Source organism: Ptychodera flava, chromosome 13 (genome assembly GCF_041260155.1).
Source record: "Ptychodera flava strain L36383 chromosome 13, AS_Pfla_20210202, whole genome shotgun sequence".
NCBI classification, from domain to species: domain Eukaryota; kingdom Metazoa; phylum Hemichordata; class Enteropneusta; family Ptychoderidae; genus Ptychodera; species Ptychodera flava.
This window is the reverse complement of record NC_091940.1, coordinates 36941189-36962690: the sequence shown is the minus strand read 5'-3', so window position 1 is coordinate 36962690 and position 21502 is coordinate 36941189. Positions and strand designations below refer to the sequence as shown.

The window sequence follows — 21502 nt, the reverse complement described above, 5'->3', positions numbered from 1 at the left end:
TACCAGTGTATAGTGTTTTTTCTGTATTTGAAAATCAGCTATGGACATCGCCGATAATATAGATTAATAAAACTGTATCTTAATGGTGTCTTCATGCATTGGTTTGTATGTTACCATCTCAGGGTTCATAGCTATCTGGAAGTTGCTGACACCACTATCATTAGAAAATATGCAGAAAATCAAAACGTGGCTTGAGTTTGTACTTTGTCAGTAAATGAAAATTTTCTGGTGTGAAAAGTGAACACCCTTCATCACAGAAACTAGCTTCTAATTTGTCAACGAATTGGTTAATGCCAAGTTCTCTGAAATACTGTATACAGGCAACAAAGAAAGACAAAAATATGGCCAGTACGCTGGTTTAGGAGGGTTGCAGAAAAGGAGATACCCCTCCCTGATTGAGACAATTTTTGAAAATTCAATACTTTTTGGAGGAATTTTCAATATGCATTCTTATACCTTTAAAACTGGGAGAGATGGACGCTGTTTGCATGTGATAACGAAGATAGCCACAGATCGAGGTACAGGCCATGATGATGAACGGAATACCAGACTTCAAAAGAGCTAAAGGAAATTCTTGGAGACTCTAACACAAAACATCACAAGTACTTTAGTCCTCCAAGACCCTAATAAACTTAATTTTCTAGGGTCTATGTTCAGTCCGACTGGTAGAGTTGATGTTTGCTGAACCTGAAAAGGCAAATCATTCAGGGAAGAGATTATGGCTGTCGAGTACCTTACAGTAGGTAAAACAGCCCTGAAGTGTAGCTTGCAAACTTTTTATAGCCAATTTGGCCTGCAGATGGCAAAACATGCTGGAATGTCATACGATCATGTAAATAACACATTTACTGATTATATTTTAGGTGAGTAGGACAATATGACTTCTTATTCTCCTTGAACTAGCTGTCACTGTCTTATGAAAACTCATCTACGAAAGAGGGTCGGTCCTCTTGGCCTCAGTCAGAACCAACAGGTACATGTACTCATCAATCAGGCTACTTTTAATAATTAACAAACTTTTGCCTTTATGCCTCTGCTGGAGAATACAGGAAATTATAGACTGTGAGCATAAATTTCCAAACATTCTCACTGCTATCAGGTTCACTATGTTTATACTATGGTATTCTTAACCCCTCCACCACAAGAGTTGGACCCAAATTTATAGTTATCAATGGTGAGTGTGGACCTGTTTTCAGGGAATTTGGATATGTGTGTAGAATAAATTAAGTATACAAATGCTAACATTTTTGTTATAAAGGTTTGTTTTGGTTTATGTCCTGTTCAATATTTGTCAATATTTTCAAACCCCCCCTCAAATTTTTTTTTTTCAAGCCTTCACCCTGTTGTTCGTAAACTCAGCCTTATTAGTCTTATTGTAATGTAATGTAATCCTTTATTGAAATCTCATCCCTTTTGGAATCTTGATTTAAACTACAATATAGGTAACTTTGTGAAAATAGAGACTGCCACAATTAATAAATAAATAAATAAATAACAATGTAAACATAACAATAATACATGATAAATATATGTATGTGCCGGTAGATGTATACAGATATATGAATATTGAGAATAAATGTGAGATAAATGTAATATTATAGCGAAGTTTGATCTTTTGGCAGAGGATAGGTGTAGTTCTGAGCCTGTTGGATTTTTTAATTGTTTTACAGTGCGTTCTTTCAGTTCAATATGAATGCACCGGTAGTTTTAGAAAGCGCCCTCTAATACATACTTCGCACATGGCAATGCATTATGGGTCACAACAACAACGTAGTAAAATGGCGACCGATACGGCAGAGGAAGTGGAAAACTGTGTCGGAAATTCGGAAAGGTAACCGAAACTAGTGTTTCATTTCTATAATTTTTCGATCAGAAAGCTTCTTCGATTCCTATTGCTACTGTGTATGGTGATCGTAACCTTCTACCATTTTCTACTTTCATCACCGGCTGCTATTTGCAGATATCGAAAAGCCAAGTCATTCGTCATGCGTGGTCAACGTGAATTCAACGTTGAATACTTCATCAGATCGTAGACTTTTCAGTATTCTTTATGTCGTACAGTGAATGTCCTAGCTCGTTGTCATAAATGTGGGGTCGTTTTGGAATAGGTTGTGATGGGAAAAGGGCTTTTAAACTGTCAATGAAATGTCGTCTTCTTATCGTATCATTACCAATGGCTCGGCAATTCCAAGGACTGAAGTCTGAAGGAGTCAGACTCGTCGTACTCGTAGTGAACAGTGAGTCATCATTGTACAGGCCTACGCAAAAGATTCGTAGGCGGATTTTCCGCTTATCATGTTTACACATTTACGTTCACACGTGATGTCATGACATTTGAAATATACTGTAAAGACTTAACTGCCAGATAAGCGGGATTTGCATTTACGAATTCATATTCGTCTGAGAAATAACATTTCACTAGTTATAGATGGAACCCAATAGGGAAAGAGATTGAAAAGCCAGGTGTAAATTATTTCGAGTCCTCAAGCCATGTATTCCTTCGCCTGTGTAATTTGTAGATGTAGAATTGTTTTCGATGGATCATGGAGGTAGTACCTCCATGGATGGATTAACCGGACATTTGACCTTGACAGTAAATACGGAAAGGTTAGTTCATGGAAGTAGCACCACAGACATGACAATACATGTATGTGAAATGTTTAGGTATAAATAATCATGGACTACTAGTACTAGACTATACAGGGCTTGACAATTTTTTTCCAGTTCACTTGTCCGTCGGACAAGTGGATTTTAAATTTCACTTGTCCTCACAAAAATTTTACTTGTCCTCCATTTGTAATAATCAAGACCAAAATACTTGCGACGAATTCCGTAGCGGCTTTCAGGGCTTTCTTATTTTGGTAATTTTCGCCGATGTTGACGCCGATTTTTCTCAAAAGTTTACATTGAAGTAGGCCTGTGTACGGTCTGTGTGTTCCCGGCGTTATACGGCCTACGCCACAAGAGGCCGTATAACGCCGGGAACACACAGACATGTACGCAGGTACATGTGAACATTGAAGGTACATATCATACATCGGCTTCCCGTGTTTGGCAAGCATAAATGCCGTCATAAAAAAATTGGTCAGTTTCTGTCACTGGTCGTCGTCATTCGGTTCACGCATTGCGAGTGCATGTGATCGGGTTGTTGGCAAGTGAAACCGTATCGGGCTCAGCGGGACCCACAAAATTTCCACAATCATTGTCCCCGTCACGATCTCATCTGCGATGCGCCAAACAGTCCAAATGCAGTTGACTAAATTCGTGAGACCTTATCGATTCAACGCGAAACATGTCGCATCCGTCAAGAAAAGCATTTCGCTTGGTTTGGCCATTGACGTAGTCTCTTCCTACCTCCATGGTTTGGCAATGGTGGGGTATTTGAGACACGACGTACAGAACATTTTGGAACCGTCATATTTCAACCAAGGCCACTGTGCTTTCCATTTCGGGAGATAACATCTACGGCGTTTTTCCTCATCATAACGCTTATGTTTAGATCTTTTGTCAGAAACATCGTTCTAATCATCACATCGAGTCGTCGATTCTCAGACAATCCCACTCACGCTGGCCCTCGTGGCACCGTCGTAAATCATCACAACGTCGTTTCTCAGAGTTACACAATGCCCATCGTCGTAAACTACACACCTCTTTACGGCAACAGCTTTGCTTGATTTTTGCGTAGGTCTGCAGAGCGGAAATTACGCTCTGGCTCGAGAAAATGCACAATGCCTTGTTTGCGTTAGTGGAAATATTACCGTAAAAAACTCATATTTTTACAGCGATCACTCCACAAACTATCTGCCAGCAATGTTCATCTACCTCGTGAGGCCGCATAAATGATTTTGAAGTACTGCACGGCCCGGTCGATCGTCGATTGCCGATAAGCACTGTGATTGGGTTTTGCAATTGTTTACCTTATTTGTTGGGGCGGAGCAGTCAGCATACAACAAAGAAATGCTGTTTACGCCAAATTTTAAGCAACTTTTTAATTGGACGATGAAATAATTTCATGTCGATCATCGAAAAATTGCAACTTTGTGTGAGTCGGCAAGTGAATCGCGGAAGAACGTCACAATTGTATCTAAAAAAGTCAGTGATTGACATTTATTTTGTGTGAACGACAACGCAAATCGGGCGACACGTGCACAAACCACAACTAGGTTCGCGTTGATTGCGCCAGAAGTTGTTTAAACAACTTGTCCGGCGGGCGACCAGATTTTATTTTTGACTTGCCCGAACGTAATTTCACTTGTCCCGGGCGTCGGGCGATAGGAATTGTCAAGCCCTGCTATACCTCCATGGTGTAATGGTGGCACCATCCTGATTTTGGATACACAAGCACAGTGAACAGATCCACCAACAGAGAACTCAGGCAATTTTTTTTTGTCAGCTTCAGTATTAATCTTTACGGCCCTGATACGGCTTTTGCGGCCCGAGGTCGTACGGCAGAAGGGCCCGAGCATGCGAGGGCCCGTACGCCGTACTACCAAGTGCCGCAAAAGCCGTATCAGGGCCGTAAAGGTTTTATCATATACCTTATGGAATGATTAACATGTAGTTTGCATAATATTCAACATTGTTTAGGAGATAAAAATGCGGGCGATATCAGAAATTCATCGCAATTTGTGTCAGTTTTTCATAAATACGATGGCCGCTTCCCGTCGTGGTTGACATACATAATGACGTCATTTGTTTACCTGCAGAATTCTAGAACGCGCAAAGCAATATGCGTACTGTTACGTGACCAACAGAGATCAAGGCTGAAGCGAGGTGTAAAATGGACAAAAGCGTGATGTCAGTTTCTTGTAATTTACACTGAACAGGCACGCACTTAGTATACACAGGATTTCACTAGAATTTAGAAATAAAAGCCGATGTCACCGGCGCGGCTCCACTGTCGCCACGCGCAACTACGATCTGAGCGAGCAGACGTTTTCCAAATCTCGCGCTGGCTTTGTGTACGAATGGAACGTTTGCGGATAGCAACGCGCGTAGTAACCAGAATCGAGATAGTTCAGAAATGCACGCGATTGCCCATATTTGGGCACCGGGCTGGGGCGTGATACGTAAAAAAAATGCACGGATCTGAGGGTGCTTTCTCCCATAGCTTTACACAGGCACGTGAATGTAGGTATATGATAATACATGACACCACCAGCAGAACAAAAACTGTATGGTAGATTTGCTATAAGAATTCAGCAATTCATATTGACAATAAAATTTGCCTCATCACTTTCCTTGGTTTTCAATTGATGCACTGTCCACAGGCTCTCAACGTATCATCCCACCAGAGTCATCTGGTGGTGAAGCACTATTTGTCTGACCATGGGTGAAGCAAAGTGTTGAGTGCCTGTGGATTGGTTGATTGCTCTATCAGTACATAATGGTACTAGTGTTCCATGCTTAATTCTAGTACATTGTAGATTTTTTAATTACTGAGTGCCAAAGGCACAGGCCAACAGTTTCTCTAAAATTTCTTTGTGAAAAAAGTGAAAGTAAAGGCCAATATGGCACAAACAGGTGTTGACAATATGGATGAAGACTAACACAAAGGAGGTGTCTTGCAATTTATACACACCTTAACAGAGTTTGGCCTCTGCAAACATCTGGAATGACAATATAATAATATTGTGTTCTCCGCCTTGATTTTATGGTAGAGTGGTGACTAATTTGCATAACAATAAATATAATTGCTATGGTAATGAGTTTCTGTTGTTTACCAAAAATTAAAAAGTGTCAGCCACCATTATAATTGCTCTGGGGATAACAATGAGTACCAATATATTGATGGTGAACATACAGCGATCTGATTGGTCGAAACGTGAAAAGAACTGACCGTATACCACTCGATTTTGACCACTTCATCTATACACTGGCTATTGCTCGTTCATATGCTGTAAACTGGTCAAAATCCCATGGTATACCATCGCTGGGTGTGCTTTATTGCTTAAACGTACCATTTAGATAGTTGACTTATACTTACTCTTTCTCCTGAAAGATGAAAACTCTCATTGTGTTGTTCTTTTACCTGTGTTGAACAGAACTATAGGTCCAACCCTAGGCTTGCCACTAGGCGTTCACCCCACAATCTGCACAACAGCCTACCTCTTAGTGCAACGGTCTGCTGATGTTTAGTCCTTCAATTTATTATATGTTTTGATATTTATATGCCCACACACTTGGAGCAAGTCTCGTCAACCCCTTGATGTGGTCACAAGTGGTGGAAGTACTCATGTGGTAAACCATAGTGACCCGCTTATCATGGGGTGTCTTTCATGTGATGTTGAATTGTGAAGAAAGCTCTGGTTTTGAACCATTTTTTCAGATTTCATATTGTATAGTGAAGAAAACATTGACTACAGGATTATTAGTACTTGACTACGAATTTCATTAGAAGGTCGAGAGTGCACAAGGCAACATGTACAGTGTAGAACTGATTTTTGCACTCAAGCATCCATTGGTCAGGTTAACCAATCTATTGAAATCAACTTACATCACTAACAAGGAAATAATATGATTTTCACCTTTTCCTTGCAGTGACAGTTCATCAGAAGATGAGACAGCAGTAGTGGAAATAGTAGAAGGTGATGCAAGTGAGTCAAACAGTGAAAAACAACCCAAAAAACGAAGCAGCCACAAACGGAAGAGACACAAGCATCACCACCGCAAACACAAGCACAAGCACTCAGGGGAAGACAGAAAACATAGACATAGACACAAACACAAAAAACATAAATCACGAAGAGAGGAACCACCAGCAGATCATTCCTTGAAAAAGATTAAAATTGATCATGAGAGTGTAGAACTTGATGACCTTGAGAAACAAAAGGCCATTTTACAACAGGAGTTAGCAGCCTCAGGTACTTCAGTAGAATATGGGAACAAGTCTGCAATTTCTATGATTGCCCAGGGATATCTTTCATCGTCTGATGAAGAAGGACAGATTAATGGCAAAGAAAATGACAGCAGTCTTGTGAAATCTCAGTCCCCTTCAAGGCAAAACAGGGTTAAGGATAGAGAGGAGAGTCCAGCTCCTGCTAAACGGAGAAAATCTAGAAACAGGCCGAGCAGGAGCCCAGAAGACAAAAGCAGATCAAAATCTAAGCGGGGGAAGTCACCACGAGACAGAAAAAATGAAAGACAAAGTGTGTCTCCAAAAAGGCGGAAACGCAGTCGATCACGGGAAAGAAAACGTTCTCCCAGGAAACGAAGCAGGTCACCTAGAAAAGAGAAAAATTCACACAAAAGTCGAAGTTTGTCTCCCAAATCTCCTGTCAAGAAAACACGCTCACCGCGAAGACAATCAAGGTCTCCAAAAAGACACATATCACCAGCCAGGTAAGGTAGTTTATGTTTGATCTCCTGTATGATGTAAGAACAAGAAGTCATGTACAACAACACTGCTTCCACCATCACTTCAGAACCACATCAAAACATTCTGACATTCAATGCTGCCCAAACAAAATCATCAATATCAATATTTGAGATATAATCTCAATTGTCGCTAAGTAATGTTGTGAAAAGCAGAAAACAACTTTTGAATAAGGCACACTGTTTACATGTAAACTTAGTAAGAACATGAAAGTAAATCATGCATTGAATTTGTTCATTCAAATACGGGCAACTGATATAGAAGACTAGGGTGTTGATATGAGGGCGCTTTCTCCCACTGCATCATATCAGCATTAAATTGAGGTTTGTGATGATGATTCTATGGATTCTTTTCTGGCATATCAAGTGTAGTACATTATTAATGTTTCTTAGTAGATTGAGAGAACAAAAAATGCAGTGTTTTCAGTAAACGAAGTTGACAAGTTAATATGTTGTTGTTGACAGGAGGACATCCCCTTCACACAAGAGTAGGTCTCCTCGAAGGAGAAGTAGATCTCCGCGGCGGAGAAGCAGGTCCCCACAAAAGAAAAGTGTTGAACCACCAAGTCACAACAGAACCCATAGGAGCCGATCACCAAAAAGAGTTCATCGATCAAAATCACCAAAACTGCCAGTAAGAAGCAGGTCACCTCTGAGACAACATCGCTCACCGCCAGGCAGACGAAGGGATTTGTCACCCAGACGGGGACTGTTAAGGTTGAGGAGAAGTCGTTCACCTCGGCACAGGAGGAGCCGGTCCAGGGATAGGGACAGGAGACGCCATCGTCATTACAACAAAGAAGACAAATACAAAGGTAGTTTCTCAGAGGGACTTGGTGCACAAGAGAAAGAAGATTCATCAGAAGAAGAGTAAGTATTCAAAGTGAGATTTTTATGCACTTAGTATGTCATCATAGATACAATACATAAAGAGTATTGTCAGAAATGGCTGGTGATCATTTTGTTCTCAGATGTGCTATTCATGTAGACTTTTTGGCTGTTACAGATTAGATATTGAGAGAACAACTTGCAATTTTAAAAATTCTGATACACACTGTGCATGTTAATTTTACTTGTTGGGTAGGTGTACTCTGATTCTGAAATCAATTTGTTTGACATCCAAGATATTTATAACAGGGATATTATAAGAAAGATTGTGAACAAAATAGCCGATTCTTCTTTTCCCCAAGCCATGATATAGCCAGTGTGCTTATCCTGTACCTGTAAATGTGAACTAAATGCATGTTTTCTGGATCAAGTATGCCCAATGTGCATTGTTTTGAAAAAACCTATTTGATCCGTCCAATGACAGACACAGTGATTCGTACTTACATGTTACAACCAGATAGTGCTGCATTACTCATAACAACTTCAAGGGGTACCTGATCTACATGTACATGCCTATGTGTAGCATATTATGATGACAGTAATTCATCTATTAAATACATCATCATTAATAGACCATGTTCTGTGAATGCTTGCCATGAAAGCAGGGGTGAAATTTATTTATTTATTTATTTTTATTTATTTATAAATACCCTTCAATTGTTTGTGTTTATGTTTGTAAACATTAAGATGGTGTATGAAGACTTTTTGTCAGTGTTGACTGTAAGATTGATGATTGATAAAAAACTAGAATATGTGAGTGAAAACTTCCTGAACTGTAATCATACTTAGAATATGACCCTGTGGGTTTTAATTTTTATGTATATATATGTATTAACACATGAACTGTCAATGTGTCACAGACTTCAAGACATTGACCTTGAGGAAGAAGAAGATGAAGAAGCAATAATAGAGAGGAGACGAAAACAAAGACAGGAATTGCTGAAGAAGTTGAAAGTGACAGATAATGATGAAGACAGCAATATGTCTGGTGTTGGCTACTCAGAGTCACCATTCAGTCAGAATGTCAGCCATGGAGGAACACCAACAAGCCAAGTAGAATCTGGCAATAGTTCAGATGAAGGAGACAATGGAATGATGGAAAATGATGAGTGTGTAGACTTTGAGTCAGCAATGAAAGATAAACTGAAATCCTTGGAGTTCTATGCAGACTCAGGTGAGGATTTGTTTTTTAGTAAATCATCAGTGATTGCTGACAGGAAGTGAGAAACTATGCACCATTTGTGAATGGTATCCTTTTACACTGCTGTTGGTTTTCAGTAATGTGGTCTTTCTTGTGCAGAAAATATGCAGAACACAATGTCTAACTTGCCTCCTAGATTTTATTGACTATGAGTCAGCTTTGCTGCCAGTTTGCTCTTCAGACTTTCAAGAAAAATTGTCTTGTGTGTCAGATACCGCCAGGGCAAATATTTCAGTGATCTGCACTGTGCAACAACTAGAATTCTTTGGTGCTCTTAAAACCAATCAAGTAAAGCATGACAACACTTTGTGACAACAAAGTAACAATAGTACTGTCATTCAAAGTCACTCATGTTCCGTAGGTTTTCCTGTATTAGAAAAATGTCTCCTGGCTCTGTATTCCTAAAGTAGCAATGACCCCTGGGTCACTACTTGACAGTAACATATAATATGCAACTCAAAATTTCAGAAGGCAATAAGAAACCAGTGCCAGAGTTTGGAGACATCTTTGCTGTTGAAGATGATATATTTGCTGAAAAGACAGAAGTGAGTAAAATTTACCATATGTTACATGCTAGTTTCTACAATGGTGCAATTACCATATTCTATTGCCAGGTTCAATAAGTATGTGTGTGTGTCTTCAAGTCGTAGTGTGGTGATGTTTTACAGGCGTTAAGTTGCAATATGGCAAAACTGATTTGATCTTGTCTTTTCTGAAGTAGAACAGGAGAACATTTGTCCTCTTCTCCTGAAATTGTGGTAAAATACAAAGTTTAGCCTTGCCAACACAACTTATCATGTAAAGTGTGCAATTTTACTGTTAACAAATGAATTCTAGTTTTGACTAGAATTCAGTTTTCAACAGTCAAAATGGAAATTACACACATAGACCTGTGTTGACAAGTTTTAGACTAGTCTTTTCAACATGATTTGGATGTGGAGCATGAAATTGTTTTATAAAGAGAACAGAGATTCCACGGGAAACAAATCAAACTTACAGCTTATGGAGCATTGTGTCTGTTTCTCCTCTTGCAAGAAGTATTACTGTCACGAAGAATTTGTGTTGCAATTGCACAATTGGGTCACAGTGTGCCCTTGCCTATATCTTCTGTTACATCCTCTGACCTCATTTTCAGTAAGGTTGTATGGTCTCGGTGCTGAATGTAGAGGAAGTTGTTTTGTATATTATTGTATAATTTATGTTGGACCTAACATACTGGGAAATAGCGAATGGTTCAAAACCTAAGGTCAACCATGAATTGAGCTGTTGATAGAACATTACCCTGCTGTTGATCTCTGTGAGACGGCACTACTGGCTGATTTTCATGCAACTCTGTTAACATGTAATTTGAATGCACTGATATAATGAACAAGATGTTATTGAGTAGGTAAGTGAAACTATTGTGTATATTTATATTACAAAGTCAAGTGTCTCAAAAAGTTTGCAAATAGTATCCTCCGGTAGTTTAAATGTTTTGCAAAATGACTGCTCAACATTTTGCTGTTTCTTTTCAATATCTTACTGTTTCGTTTCACAGAGTCCAGTCATGCGATTACGAAAAGTCAGTGAAAACCCAAATCTGACTGATAATTGGGACGATGCTGAAGGATATTATCGTAAGTTTTACTTTCAGTTTATTTCCTTGTAACACATTCATAAAATAACATTAACAGCAATGAAATGAAGGAACAATTGATCAAGTTGCTAGAACTCTTTCATTCACATTGTTTACTAACCCATTCATTTTAAGGAGACCACAGTAACATTGTTTTCAAGCAGTGAACTCTACAGAATCAGCCATGATGTAACATTTTTATGGCCTGTGTGAGATCAATTTCAAAGGAAATTGGTTCCTGACAAAGCTAGTATTTTGTGTGAAATTGATACAAAACTTGACAGCATACAATGTAGATATGTCAGAATGATGAAGAATTTAATAAAGAGCTGATTTCCCTTACAAGTCAGGTGCGAGTGAACATTGTTCTTTTACTAAAGTTGAGTATCTATTCAGTCATATTGTACAGTATTGACACTAATATGTATTACATGGTCTGTTTGGTTCAGGTGTAAGAATTGGTGAACAGTTGGACAAGCGTTACAACGTCTATGGTTACACGGGTCAGGGAGTGTTCAGTAATGTGGTCAGAGCTCGTGATGTACTACGGGCTAATCAAGATGTGGCCATCAAAATCATCAGAAACAATGAATTAATGTAAGTAAATTCGGTTGTGGACTGTTTCTTTATATTTACTATTGATACCTAGTGTCAAGAATGTATGGCTGAACCTACCATTGTATTCTTGTTTGCGCTGGTTGTTTTGACAAACTTTATCACATCTACTGATAATGTGACTGAAAACAGATCAATACTTTTTGTTATCTCACACATTGTGGTTTTACTGTGATGGCATACATTATTGTTTTTGAAAATAGTTCACCTTGTTTACACTCATAGATTCTGTTTAAATCATTGGATTCTTGCCAGGACCAGCCACAGCCACAGAATCACAAAGCTTATCACTAATTTTACTTCCTGTCTCATTCTCTCTATTTTTGTCTCATGTGTGAGTGTGGCACCTTTCTGTCCTAGATATCCATACTGATGATTAAATTTGTTCAAAGTCTTTACATAAACATTTACAACTGATTCCACATATGCTATCATAAGTTATAATTGGTGTGCCAATAAATTTTCAAAATCTTACAGCGAAAAAAGTACAGTCGTTTTAGATTTACAATTTCAACAAATAGCAGCGGAACATCAAATGAGTTCTTTGTTGTACTGAGTGATATGGTTAAGTGTGCCAACAATGTGACAAGCTTTCAAAATATCCAATATAAAATTTTTGACCAATTTTAGCAATAACCATCCAAACAGCATATTAAGTTTATGTGAAGTGTCTTATTGGGTATTCAAATTTAGGTTTCAATACCTGATAGAAATTTTTAGCTACTCTTGCTGGCACGAATGATTTTCCTGATGAAAGATTCTTCATGATAATTGCATGATAATAGCATTATTTGCAGATTAAATTGGTTCTTGTGCTGCGTAGACTGCTGTAATACCTATATTGATAATGGTTTCTTTTTTAAGAAACTTTATTTCATTGTTATTCATAAGGTGAATAACTGCTTGTGTAATAAACAATAAATGTAATGTTTTTTTGTGATTGTTTTTTCCAGGCACAAGACTGGTTTGAAAGAGTTGGAGTTTTTAAAACGTCTGAATGATGCAGATCCAGATGATAAATTTCACTGCCTCAGATTATTCCGGCATTTTTTCCATAAAAACCATCTATGTATGGTGTTTGAATCCCTCAGGTGAGTGCTTTTCACAGCGTGATATGGTACAAAATCCGAACCTCACATACGCTATAAAATCATCGCTTATTTCCAGTGAAACATTGACAAAAGTATGTTTTCCATGGATGATCATAAAAAAATGCATTTATCATTGACAAATTGACAGTTATAACAAATGAATGCTATATTTAATTGCTACTGACTACTTCATTAACATTTGATAATCCACTGAAGAAGTTGCATGAGAAGGAAGTAACATTGTAATCTTGTCATTTCATACCAATACTTCACCTGAATTTTGATGTGAATATGATGCATGCACTATACTCATTCTCTAATACGTTACATTAGAAGAGTGTGACAAATAGAGATACTGCCACTATTGGGTACTTCTTATACAGGATAAAGATTATGAAACATGATTAATTGTGACATGATCTCTGTTCTGAAATACAGACAACTCACAACAGGTATAAACTCCATGACAAATGTGGTCTTTGTTTTGTTTATCTTTATTGCACCAAGGTGCTTTGTCAAGTAACCCAGGATGTTAGTGCTTGTGGCGTGGTATGTACAGTCACTCTGTGTGTGTATGTGAGAGATACTTGCCACAAAATTTCCTGTTGATTTCGCTTTAGCACTTCTACCAATCAACCAAAATTATTAGGTATTGTCATTTGATTATAATGGTCCAATTGAGTTAATTAATGTTACTTTAATCAATTTAAATAGAGCAAGCTGTATTCTGAGCTCAGAAAGCTTACTGAATAGCGCCCTCAATGCTACATTGAAAAAGTTAATGAGTGTTACAAATGATTGATATACAGATTAGTACAATGTATTGTCTTTTGCAGTTCGCAGCCAAATTTTTTTGTAATTATCATTCTATGGTATGGTGTCTTGAAATTGAGTTTGTGATTATTTGAGAATGGAATGCATGATACAGAGAAATTAAAGTTCTTGGGAGTTTTCAGTGCTCACAATGTTGCCAAGCATCCATGCTACACCAATATCAGTGAAAATATACATCCAAACATTTAGTACATACAGATGCCATCAATAATTTGCTACTATGACATGTTACCTGACAAGGGTTTCCTCAAGTATAACCTTATTTCTTTATTTTTCAAGGAAGACTTTGCATATAGACATTTTCTGGTTGAATGATACCTGATTTTCTGCAGCTGTGCTAAACTGAAGAACTTTCTTCCTGCTAGTGCTGTCAGTTATTAAAAGAAAAGTTTTTAGGCTTTGATGGAAAAGCTAATATTTTTTCCTACTCTGTAAATGAAGTGTGTACCACCAAGCATTTATTTGAATATTTTTAATCTCTGTTCCTAGCATGAATTTACGTGAAGTGTTGAAGAAGTATGGTAAAGATGTAGGTCTTCATATCAAAGCTGTCAGATCTTACACACAACAGTTACTACTAGCATTGAAACTATTGAAGCGTTCCGGTGTACTCCACGCTGACATCAAACCAGACAATATACTGGTAAGTGTGCTAAAAGTGGCAATGCAGAAGTATATATTGGTGAAAGTAGAAGTGATTCTGAAGAAAAATTTCATTATTCTTCCTGACCTAATGAATTTATTCTCTGGAAGAATTTAAACTTTCAGTTTTCTTTTGGATATGATATGGAAAAAAAGTTTTACGATTTGACTGTAATATTAACAATAAATGTAATTTAAATGTTTCTGTGATTCAGTGTTGACCTAAAATACATCGCTAGTGTACATCTAGAACTTGAATACACATTATGTGATTTGTACAGATTGGTTGCGTTGCATATTGTGTCATGTAATATGTGATATGTAATCTGGTTTTATCAAGTCGCTGATTGTATTAAGAATTTATCTCTGAAGAAGTACTAGTAAACTAGGCTCAATCCAGAAGTGCTATAACCTCTACTCTTTGGTTGACGCATGTAAAATGGGATGGTTTGACCCATGTAAAAGAACTTTTGATGAGTAGGGTGGGCCAGGGGCATACAGTACTTGTAGTTTGTAATCTCAAAGTAATGTATGTGACACATGGCCTTATTTGGACAATGTCATGGAAACCAGAGTACAAAATTGGGTATTTTATTGCCATAAGCAATTGTTTCCCATTACCCAAACAACTGTAGGTCTGAAATTGATATGAAGAGTCTTTGTTACAGGGATTAAAGAGTTTGTAACGTGGGTGAGTGGCAATAGCTCATAATACTTGTACTTGTTTTATTACAACTGATTTTGTTTCTTATCTATCATCTTTTTGTCTTTTTTTTCCTGTGACTAGGTGAATGAGACCAAGTTAGTGTTAAAATTATGTGACTTTGGATCAGCGACTCATATAGCAGAGAATGAAATCACTCCATACCTTGTCAGCCGTTTCTACAGAGCACCAGAAATAAGTAAGTTTCTTGGAAGTCTTTTCTTTAATGTATTTCATTTTATCTTCCAATGTAGTGAGAGACTTATGATTTAAAAAGCTTTTTGTTGTGTTAAGTTTGTATAAATTCAATGTGTGAACTGTTACTGACAAAATAAGATGTGCTACTAAAGGTAGTTGCAAAATAACATTTGATGGCAAGGTATGCCAATTGATGCTCTGTTGGTAGTGTGTGATTTGTTCAACTATCAATATTTTGTTGTTAGTGATTTGCTCACTGGAAAAAAAATTATGATACCTACATTCTTTAGTCATTTTCAAGTGATTGTTATGTAGCAAACAGTCTTCTTCCAATGAGAATTATAGCTTTCAATCACCTGAAAACTAGGGCAAAATCTATACGTAAAGTGTTAATTTTGCTTTTACCATGCTCAAAAGAAGATTCAAACCATTTCCTTACACCATCACGAACATGAAACAAAGATGGCCATTCAACTATGATTACAGATTACAGACATTTGAAATTCCACAAAAAATTGAATGTTCAATTTTTCAAAAAACAGCATTGTTAATGATAAATGTTGTTGTCTCTATAAACTATTCCTCTTTCTCCCAAGTTGTATTTATTTCTATGGTTTGTCTATGGAGCCTGGTAGAAAGAGGATTAAGATTCAAAATGAGTCCACATGGACGTTAGCTCAGTGAACTATAAACACTGTAGAGTCTGAGTATCCCTCCCTTTGGTGTATTCTACCTCAAGTAGTAAAGGTTTTGCTCAGGTGATAGCTAGTGTGTAATATGATTATATCCATGGGTTGAATAAAGTGTTGTTTTTCTGGCTTGTATTTCAGTAATGGGTATGACATATGACTATGGTCTTGACATGTGGAGTACAGCGTGCACTGTTTATGAACTCTACACTGGTAAGATTCTCTTTCCTGGTAAAACCAATAATCATATGCTAAAACTCATGATGGAGCTCAAAGGCAAAATGCCCAATCGACTTGTACGCAAGGGGATGCTGAAGGAAAACCACTTTGATTCCAACTACAGCTTCAAGTACGTGGAAGTTGATAGGGTCACTGAGAGGGTGAGTACAGGATTATTGTGTTCAGATAAATGTGTTTATATCAATTTGGAGTCTCTGTAGAAGACAAGACACTGCTGATTTTGTCAAAGTACTGTCTCGAAAAACCAATAGGCTCAAATTTAAGCTGTTGCTATGGTTTTGTAGTGATTGTATGCTATATGAATAGTTTGGTACTCTCTGAAATATAAAACTTTATAAACATGAAGTGAAATCTTCATGAGCAAGGTGACTGTTACGAGTTTGTGTCGCCAATATCTTGCCTTCTCAAAAGCATGGCATTTGATTCATTACTTCAAAACATACATTTCTTTGCATAGAGTACACTTTCTTCATACTGTTCCTAATATCAGCTGAACATTTAGCCTTTCTAAAGTATTGACATCAAATTCAGCAAAGCCCTTGCCCTATGCACAAACACTCCATTCTGTATTGATAATGTCCTGTCTTGGCTGTCCCTTGCAGAGATATTTCAGTGGGTTTTATACAGCAGGTTCCTCAAAACAATATATTTACCATCGAAACGGTACAGTTTTATTATTTTGCATAACTCTTTCTTGATATGTACAGTACCTATACAAAAATTTCTTCAAACATTTTGCTCTGTTCAGAATGAATCAGTTCATCTGCTTTACATGTCCTAACAATACTTCCTGTCGACAGCTATACGTAGTGAGTACTTTTCAATTTTGCTGCAAGGCTCCAACATGGCAAAATAACTTCAACAGCTGACTTACTTAGACTGAATTTTCTTACCAAAATGATCATTGCATGATTTTATAACTCATCCAACAGCCAGTGAAACTTCTTAAAATACTTCGCATTCTACTGAAATTATCAAGTGAAATAAAAGTATCAATGAAGTTAATGTACATGAATATTGAAATACCTTTGGTGAGATGACAAAATATTTTACAGTGCTTTTACCCCTAAGAGTGACAATGATATTTATTTTATTTCTCTGTGTAGGAGAAAGTGACATTATACAGTACTATCAACCCAACCAAGGATATGTTTGGAGATCTGATCGGCTACCAACGACTACCTGAGGACCAACTACGTAAAGTTCATCAACTAAGAGACATGCTTGATAAAATGCTAATGTTAGATCCATCAAAACGAATCAGTATTAGCCAAGCCCTCTCCCATCCATTCATACAGGAAAAGATATGAACTTACACATGACCACGGAGGACTTATTCATTGAAAATGGGTTTATTTTTTCAGTTTGTGTAAATAATAGTGTGTTTTACTTTCTCTGTGAAAACTACAGAGGAATGCAAATGGAAGCCTGCAATAATACAATGTTACAGAGAGCCAAAAAGACACTGGTTTAAATGATTGTTTTTATTTTATGACCACTAGGGTGTCAAAGGTAGTGGGCAGTGGACGGAGTTGTGTGTGAACTGGTCAGTCTAACTTACCACTCAGTGTAAGACCAAGATTTGTGTCAGGTACAGTCCATATAAGATAGTTTCATTTTTGTAACTAATTTCACATTACTTGAATTACACAGAACTCTAATTTTAAAGACAATTTCAGAAGACCTCTGTGTGTATCAGTAAAAAAACTGATCGTACAATCCATTGAGTTCTGGATTAATATGAAACTGACCTTGTTGGAGAGGTCTTATTTCATTTTCTACTGTTCTCATTGGTTGGTGAAACATTGTGTGACCTTTGACCTTGTCTTCTATTGACTTATCCAGGGGTAAGTGTACATATTTCTTCTGATGTCAATCTTGTGCTTAGAGATGTGAATCATGACTATGAGATGTTTTGGTACCTATTAGCGTTAGAAATTATATCACCAAAAAAACTTACTGTTAAATTCTTTCATTATACATTTAGTATTACCAGGGTTGGATTTTGTCAATTTTGTTGGGCGATTTAAAAGTCTTTTGATGCAGATGTTTATCTGATGATTGTTACTGTAATTTGAAATGGTTTTCTCAGAATTGTGAAGGCTGCATAACTCACTCTGACACAGGAGTTTCTGGTGAATCAGATATTGCGTATTCTGAGCCATTTTATATAAGTACTGCATGCAGTGATTTGAAATTCCCCTTGAAGTAAGATCCATGATTTTTCAGATACGGCCTCTTTCTTATGTAAACTTGTGTGTAGACAAATCTGATGTCATTTTGATCTCCGTAACAGTAAAAAAGATAAACAGATGTAATTTTGTCATTTTAAGACTTCTTTGTAGACCCTTGTTTGAATTTTTATAAGAAGGAAATAAGTAAGAAGTGAGATACAGTGTTTTTGGAAATGAAGACATTTGTGCTCACCTGAATAAAAGTTATAAGGTTGGAAATTAACCACTATACTATGCTTTTTCTTTTCTGGCTGGAGATGTGTAAAGCTCACCAGGTTGTCACAGCCTACGACTTGATGTCAACCCTAGCAGTGATATTATACCAATGGTGTTGTGGTATGTGATGTTGACCCCAAAACTGTAAAAACAGTCATAAAAAAAGTAACTTTAAAGAGAGATTTGTACAGGGAAATTGAGTTTCATTGCACGTTATGTGACTGTGTTTTGTCGTCTTTGTGTTCTGTTTTTGTGTTTCTAACATGTTTTGAATAAGCATTTCCTTCTATGCTGCCAGAGATAGGTTTATACTAACATTGGCTGTGAGGCAAAATGAAACAAAATGTAGACTTTCCATCATTCAGAAAGGGCAAGCAGAGATTATTAGAGATTTTAAAATGACATTAACCAAAATGAGAATTTTGTAAAGTGTTATGAAAATTGTTGGTCACCATAAAACAGACTTTTTACAAAAAAAATTATTTCCATGAAATTCAGACTGTAGCATTTCAAGTTATTGTCAAAAACCAAAGACAAAAAAGAACAAAGTGACAAATCAGATGAATTTGTCGGTGAAGAAAGTTTATTTTTTACAAAATGTACAGTATTGACAGCAGCACGTGGCACTCAAGATTTGATGAATTTACCAAGTAATATTTGGCATATTGTTTAACTTTTCAAAAAACAACCAGCAGATTTATTGTCGATGTCAGTATTTCATAAATTGTTACTTCTTTAACCCAAGAATCTATCAACTTCACCTACAAATTCTCTGTGAACTAACAAGATAGCCATTGCTGTTATGTTGTACTAGACACTATCTATTTGCTTGCCTTACAACCAGGTATCTGCTGGATGCTGGTCTGGACCCAGTTGCTGTTCAAGAGGCACCATAAAAAGGTTGACATTTCTGCCAAGCACACTCCACATTTGCTTTTTCATATTTTTGTGTGATAGTGACTCAGCTTACCTTGCAGGATATATGCAACCTCTGGCAAACTCTATTAAATACTTTGCTAAATGTTGGAGAGCCATTTTATTCTGGAATGACAGCAAGAAAGTTATGTCAAAATGCTTCATTGCTTTCTTAAGATAGACTGAAGACCATATTTGGTGTTGAGTTCATTTTCTGTTGACCTATGACCTTTCAACCCCCCTGCTCAATTACAGCTCAGTAAACTGACTCTTGTTGGCCGTTCTCCTTTCTTTTTGTGTTGTTACAGGCAAGGCAAGTACAATGTTCACACACTCAGTTGGTTAACACTTGTGAAGGTCAACCACGCAAAAGCAACCAAGTGGAAGACAAAATAAGCCAATTTCAATGTCACAGTGTCTTTTGTAATGGTAAATCAAGGTAGGACCAAATCAGCACACAACAGCCATCAACTAGCTATGATCAAGCTCCACTTCACTTTTCACTTAGTACAAGGATGTATTTCTTTCTATTGTGAATTTCAAGAACAAAGTTAAACTTGTATTTCTGGCGATTATTTTCATTGACGATTATTTTCATAGATGTAAAGTGTTCCACCCTCTCACTGTTGTTGTATGTTGTTTTGATCTACCTGTATTTACCATACTTGTCTTCATTCACCATATTTGTTCCAATGTCAAGTTCAAACTTAGTCCACAGACACTTTCCACCAGAACTCGGTGTCAAGCCATTGTATTGATTTTAAAGAATTCTGTGCCTAGCTGTGGCAATACTTGAAACTTGAACAAAATTTGATGTGTTGTTAGAGAACTATTTGAAATATAATTTTGTCAGATGTTTGAGATTTTAAATTGGCGTTTGAATTGTGATACTTTTTAACATATCCATAATCATCTGTTCAGTGAAATTGTCATGTAAAAATCTACTACCTTTCTTTTGCGATGAGAGCTGTGATTCATTATGCAACCACTTGCAGCAGGGAGAGTTTACAGCATAAAATTCTGCAATGCAGGGCCTTCCAGGTTGCAAATGGTGGCAAATGAAGACAGATTTAATGGGTCATCTTATGGACATTGCTTTGCACAAGTCAAAAACTACCAAAAATGTCCATACATACTGATTTGATATTTTCCAGAATTTATCAGTCTTCAGAGAAATTTATGAACTTGAAATATTGAATCCAACTGTGTACTGCTTTCAACTACAGATACTGTACTATGTTGATAGGTGCCCTCAGTGGCGGTTGGAGGGCAAGGTATATTAGGCTGTTCTCTGCCCCATCCTACCAATGGCTGAATAGTGATAATTGAATAGTGTCAGTTTCAGGTTAATAAATCTGTGGCAATGATTTGACGATTGAAAAATCATGCTGGGAGGAAGCTAATCAGTACATTTCTGATAGAACAAATACACAGTTCCTAAGTTAACAAAGTATGCATTGACCATAATCGTTTTGTCATCTTTTTCTCAAATCTTCTGTGTACTTGGTTGAGTACTTGTTTGTTATAGGCCAGTATGACATCACTCTGTGGTCATTTCTGGTCAGATTCTAAATAAGTGGAATACTTTGCCTGACATTATATATTTACACTGAACAGCCAATGCCAGAATGTGGCAGGGAACAGACTGTAACTGTGACACAAGGTGGTGGTTGGTGTGTACTGATTTCCAACTAATCACAAAAGGACTTGGAACATGCCAATCAAAACTTGTGTCACGGTTTTAGTGAGTTCGTTTTGTGATTAGTTGGAAATAGCTCCTAGGAGATTCAAAGCAGATGTCAGAAACTGTCAAGTGTGGAAATTTTGGAAATCATGGATACTTATAGCAGCTTGTGTTTGAGTTTACATGTAGTCTTTAAAATGAGCTGAAATTTTTGGGTTTCAAAGAACCAGTCCATTTAAAAATTCACTCTCAAAAACATTCTTTATCAATAACATAAGTTCCTTTAATAAAGTAAACATTGCAATACAAGAAGTAGCTTCTGTGTCATGTCTGTACATCCCTCAAATCTATGCCACCCAACCC

The 21502-nt window shown here is 37.1% G+C and overlaps 1 protein-coding gene across 2 annotated transcripts; it reads left to right on the top strand.

Annotated features, from left to right (window-relative positions):
* The first annotated feature begins 1755 nt into the window (after positions 1-1755).
* Positions 1756-21451, top strand: LOC139148336 (serine/threonine-protein kinase PRP4 homolog). 2 transcript variants are annotated; one of them, XM_070719732.1, is made up of 15 exons: positions 1756-1831; positions 6541-7341; positions 7840-8244; positions 9123-9436; positions 9932-10008; positions 11001-11079; positions 11528-11675; positions 12647-12784; positions 14108-14261; positions 15048-15162; positions 15992-16230; positions 17197-17287; positions 17593-18660; positions 19385-19440; positions 19764-21451. In XM_070719732.1, exons 1-13 carry the CDS (start codon positions 1779-1781, stop codon positions 17604-17606), a joined length of 2628 nt encoding a protein of 875 aa, XP_070575833.1. In that variant the 5' UTR covers positions 1756-1778; the 3' UTR covers positions 17607-18660; positions 19385-19440; positions 19764-21451. The 2 variants fall into 2 exon arrangements, with proteins under 2 accessions (XP_070575833.1, XP_070575832.1); XM_070719731.1 differs by lacking the exons at positions 17593-18660; positions 19385-19440; positions 19764-21451 and having other exon boundaries at positions 17197-17582.
* The last annotated feature ends 51 nt before the right edge of the window (positions 21452-21502 follow it).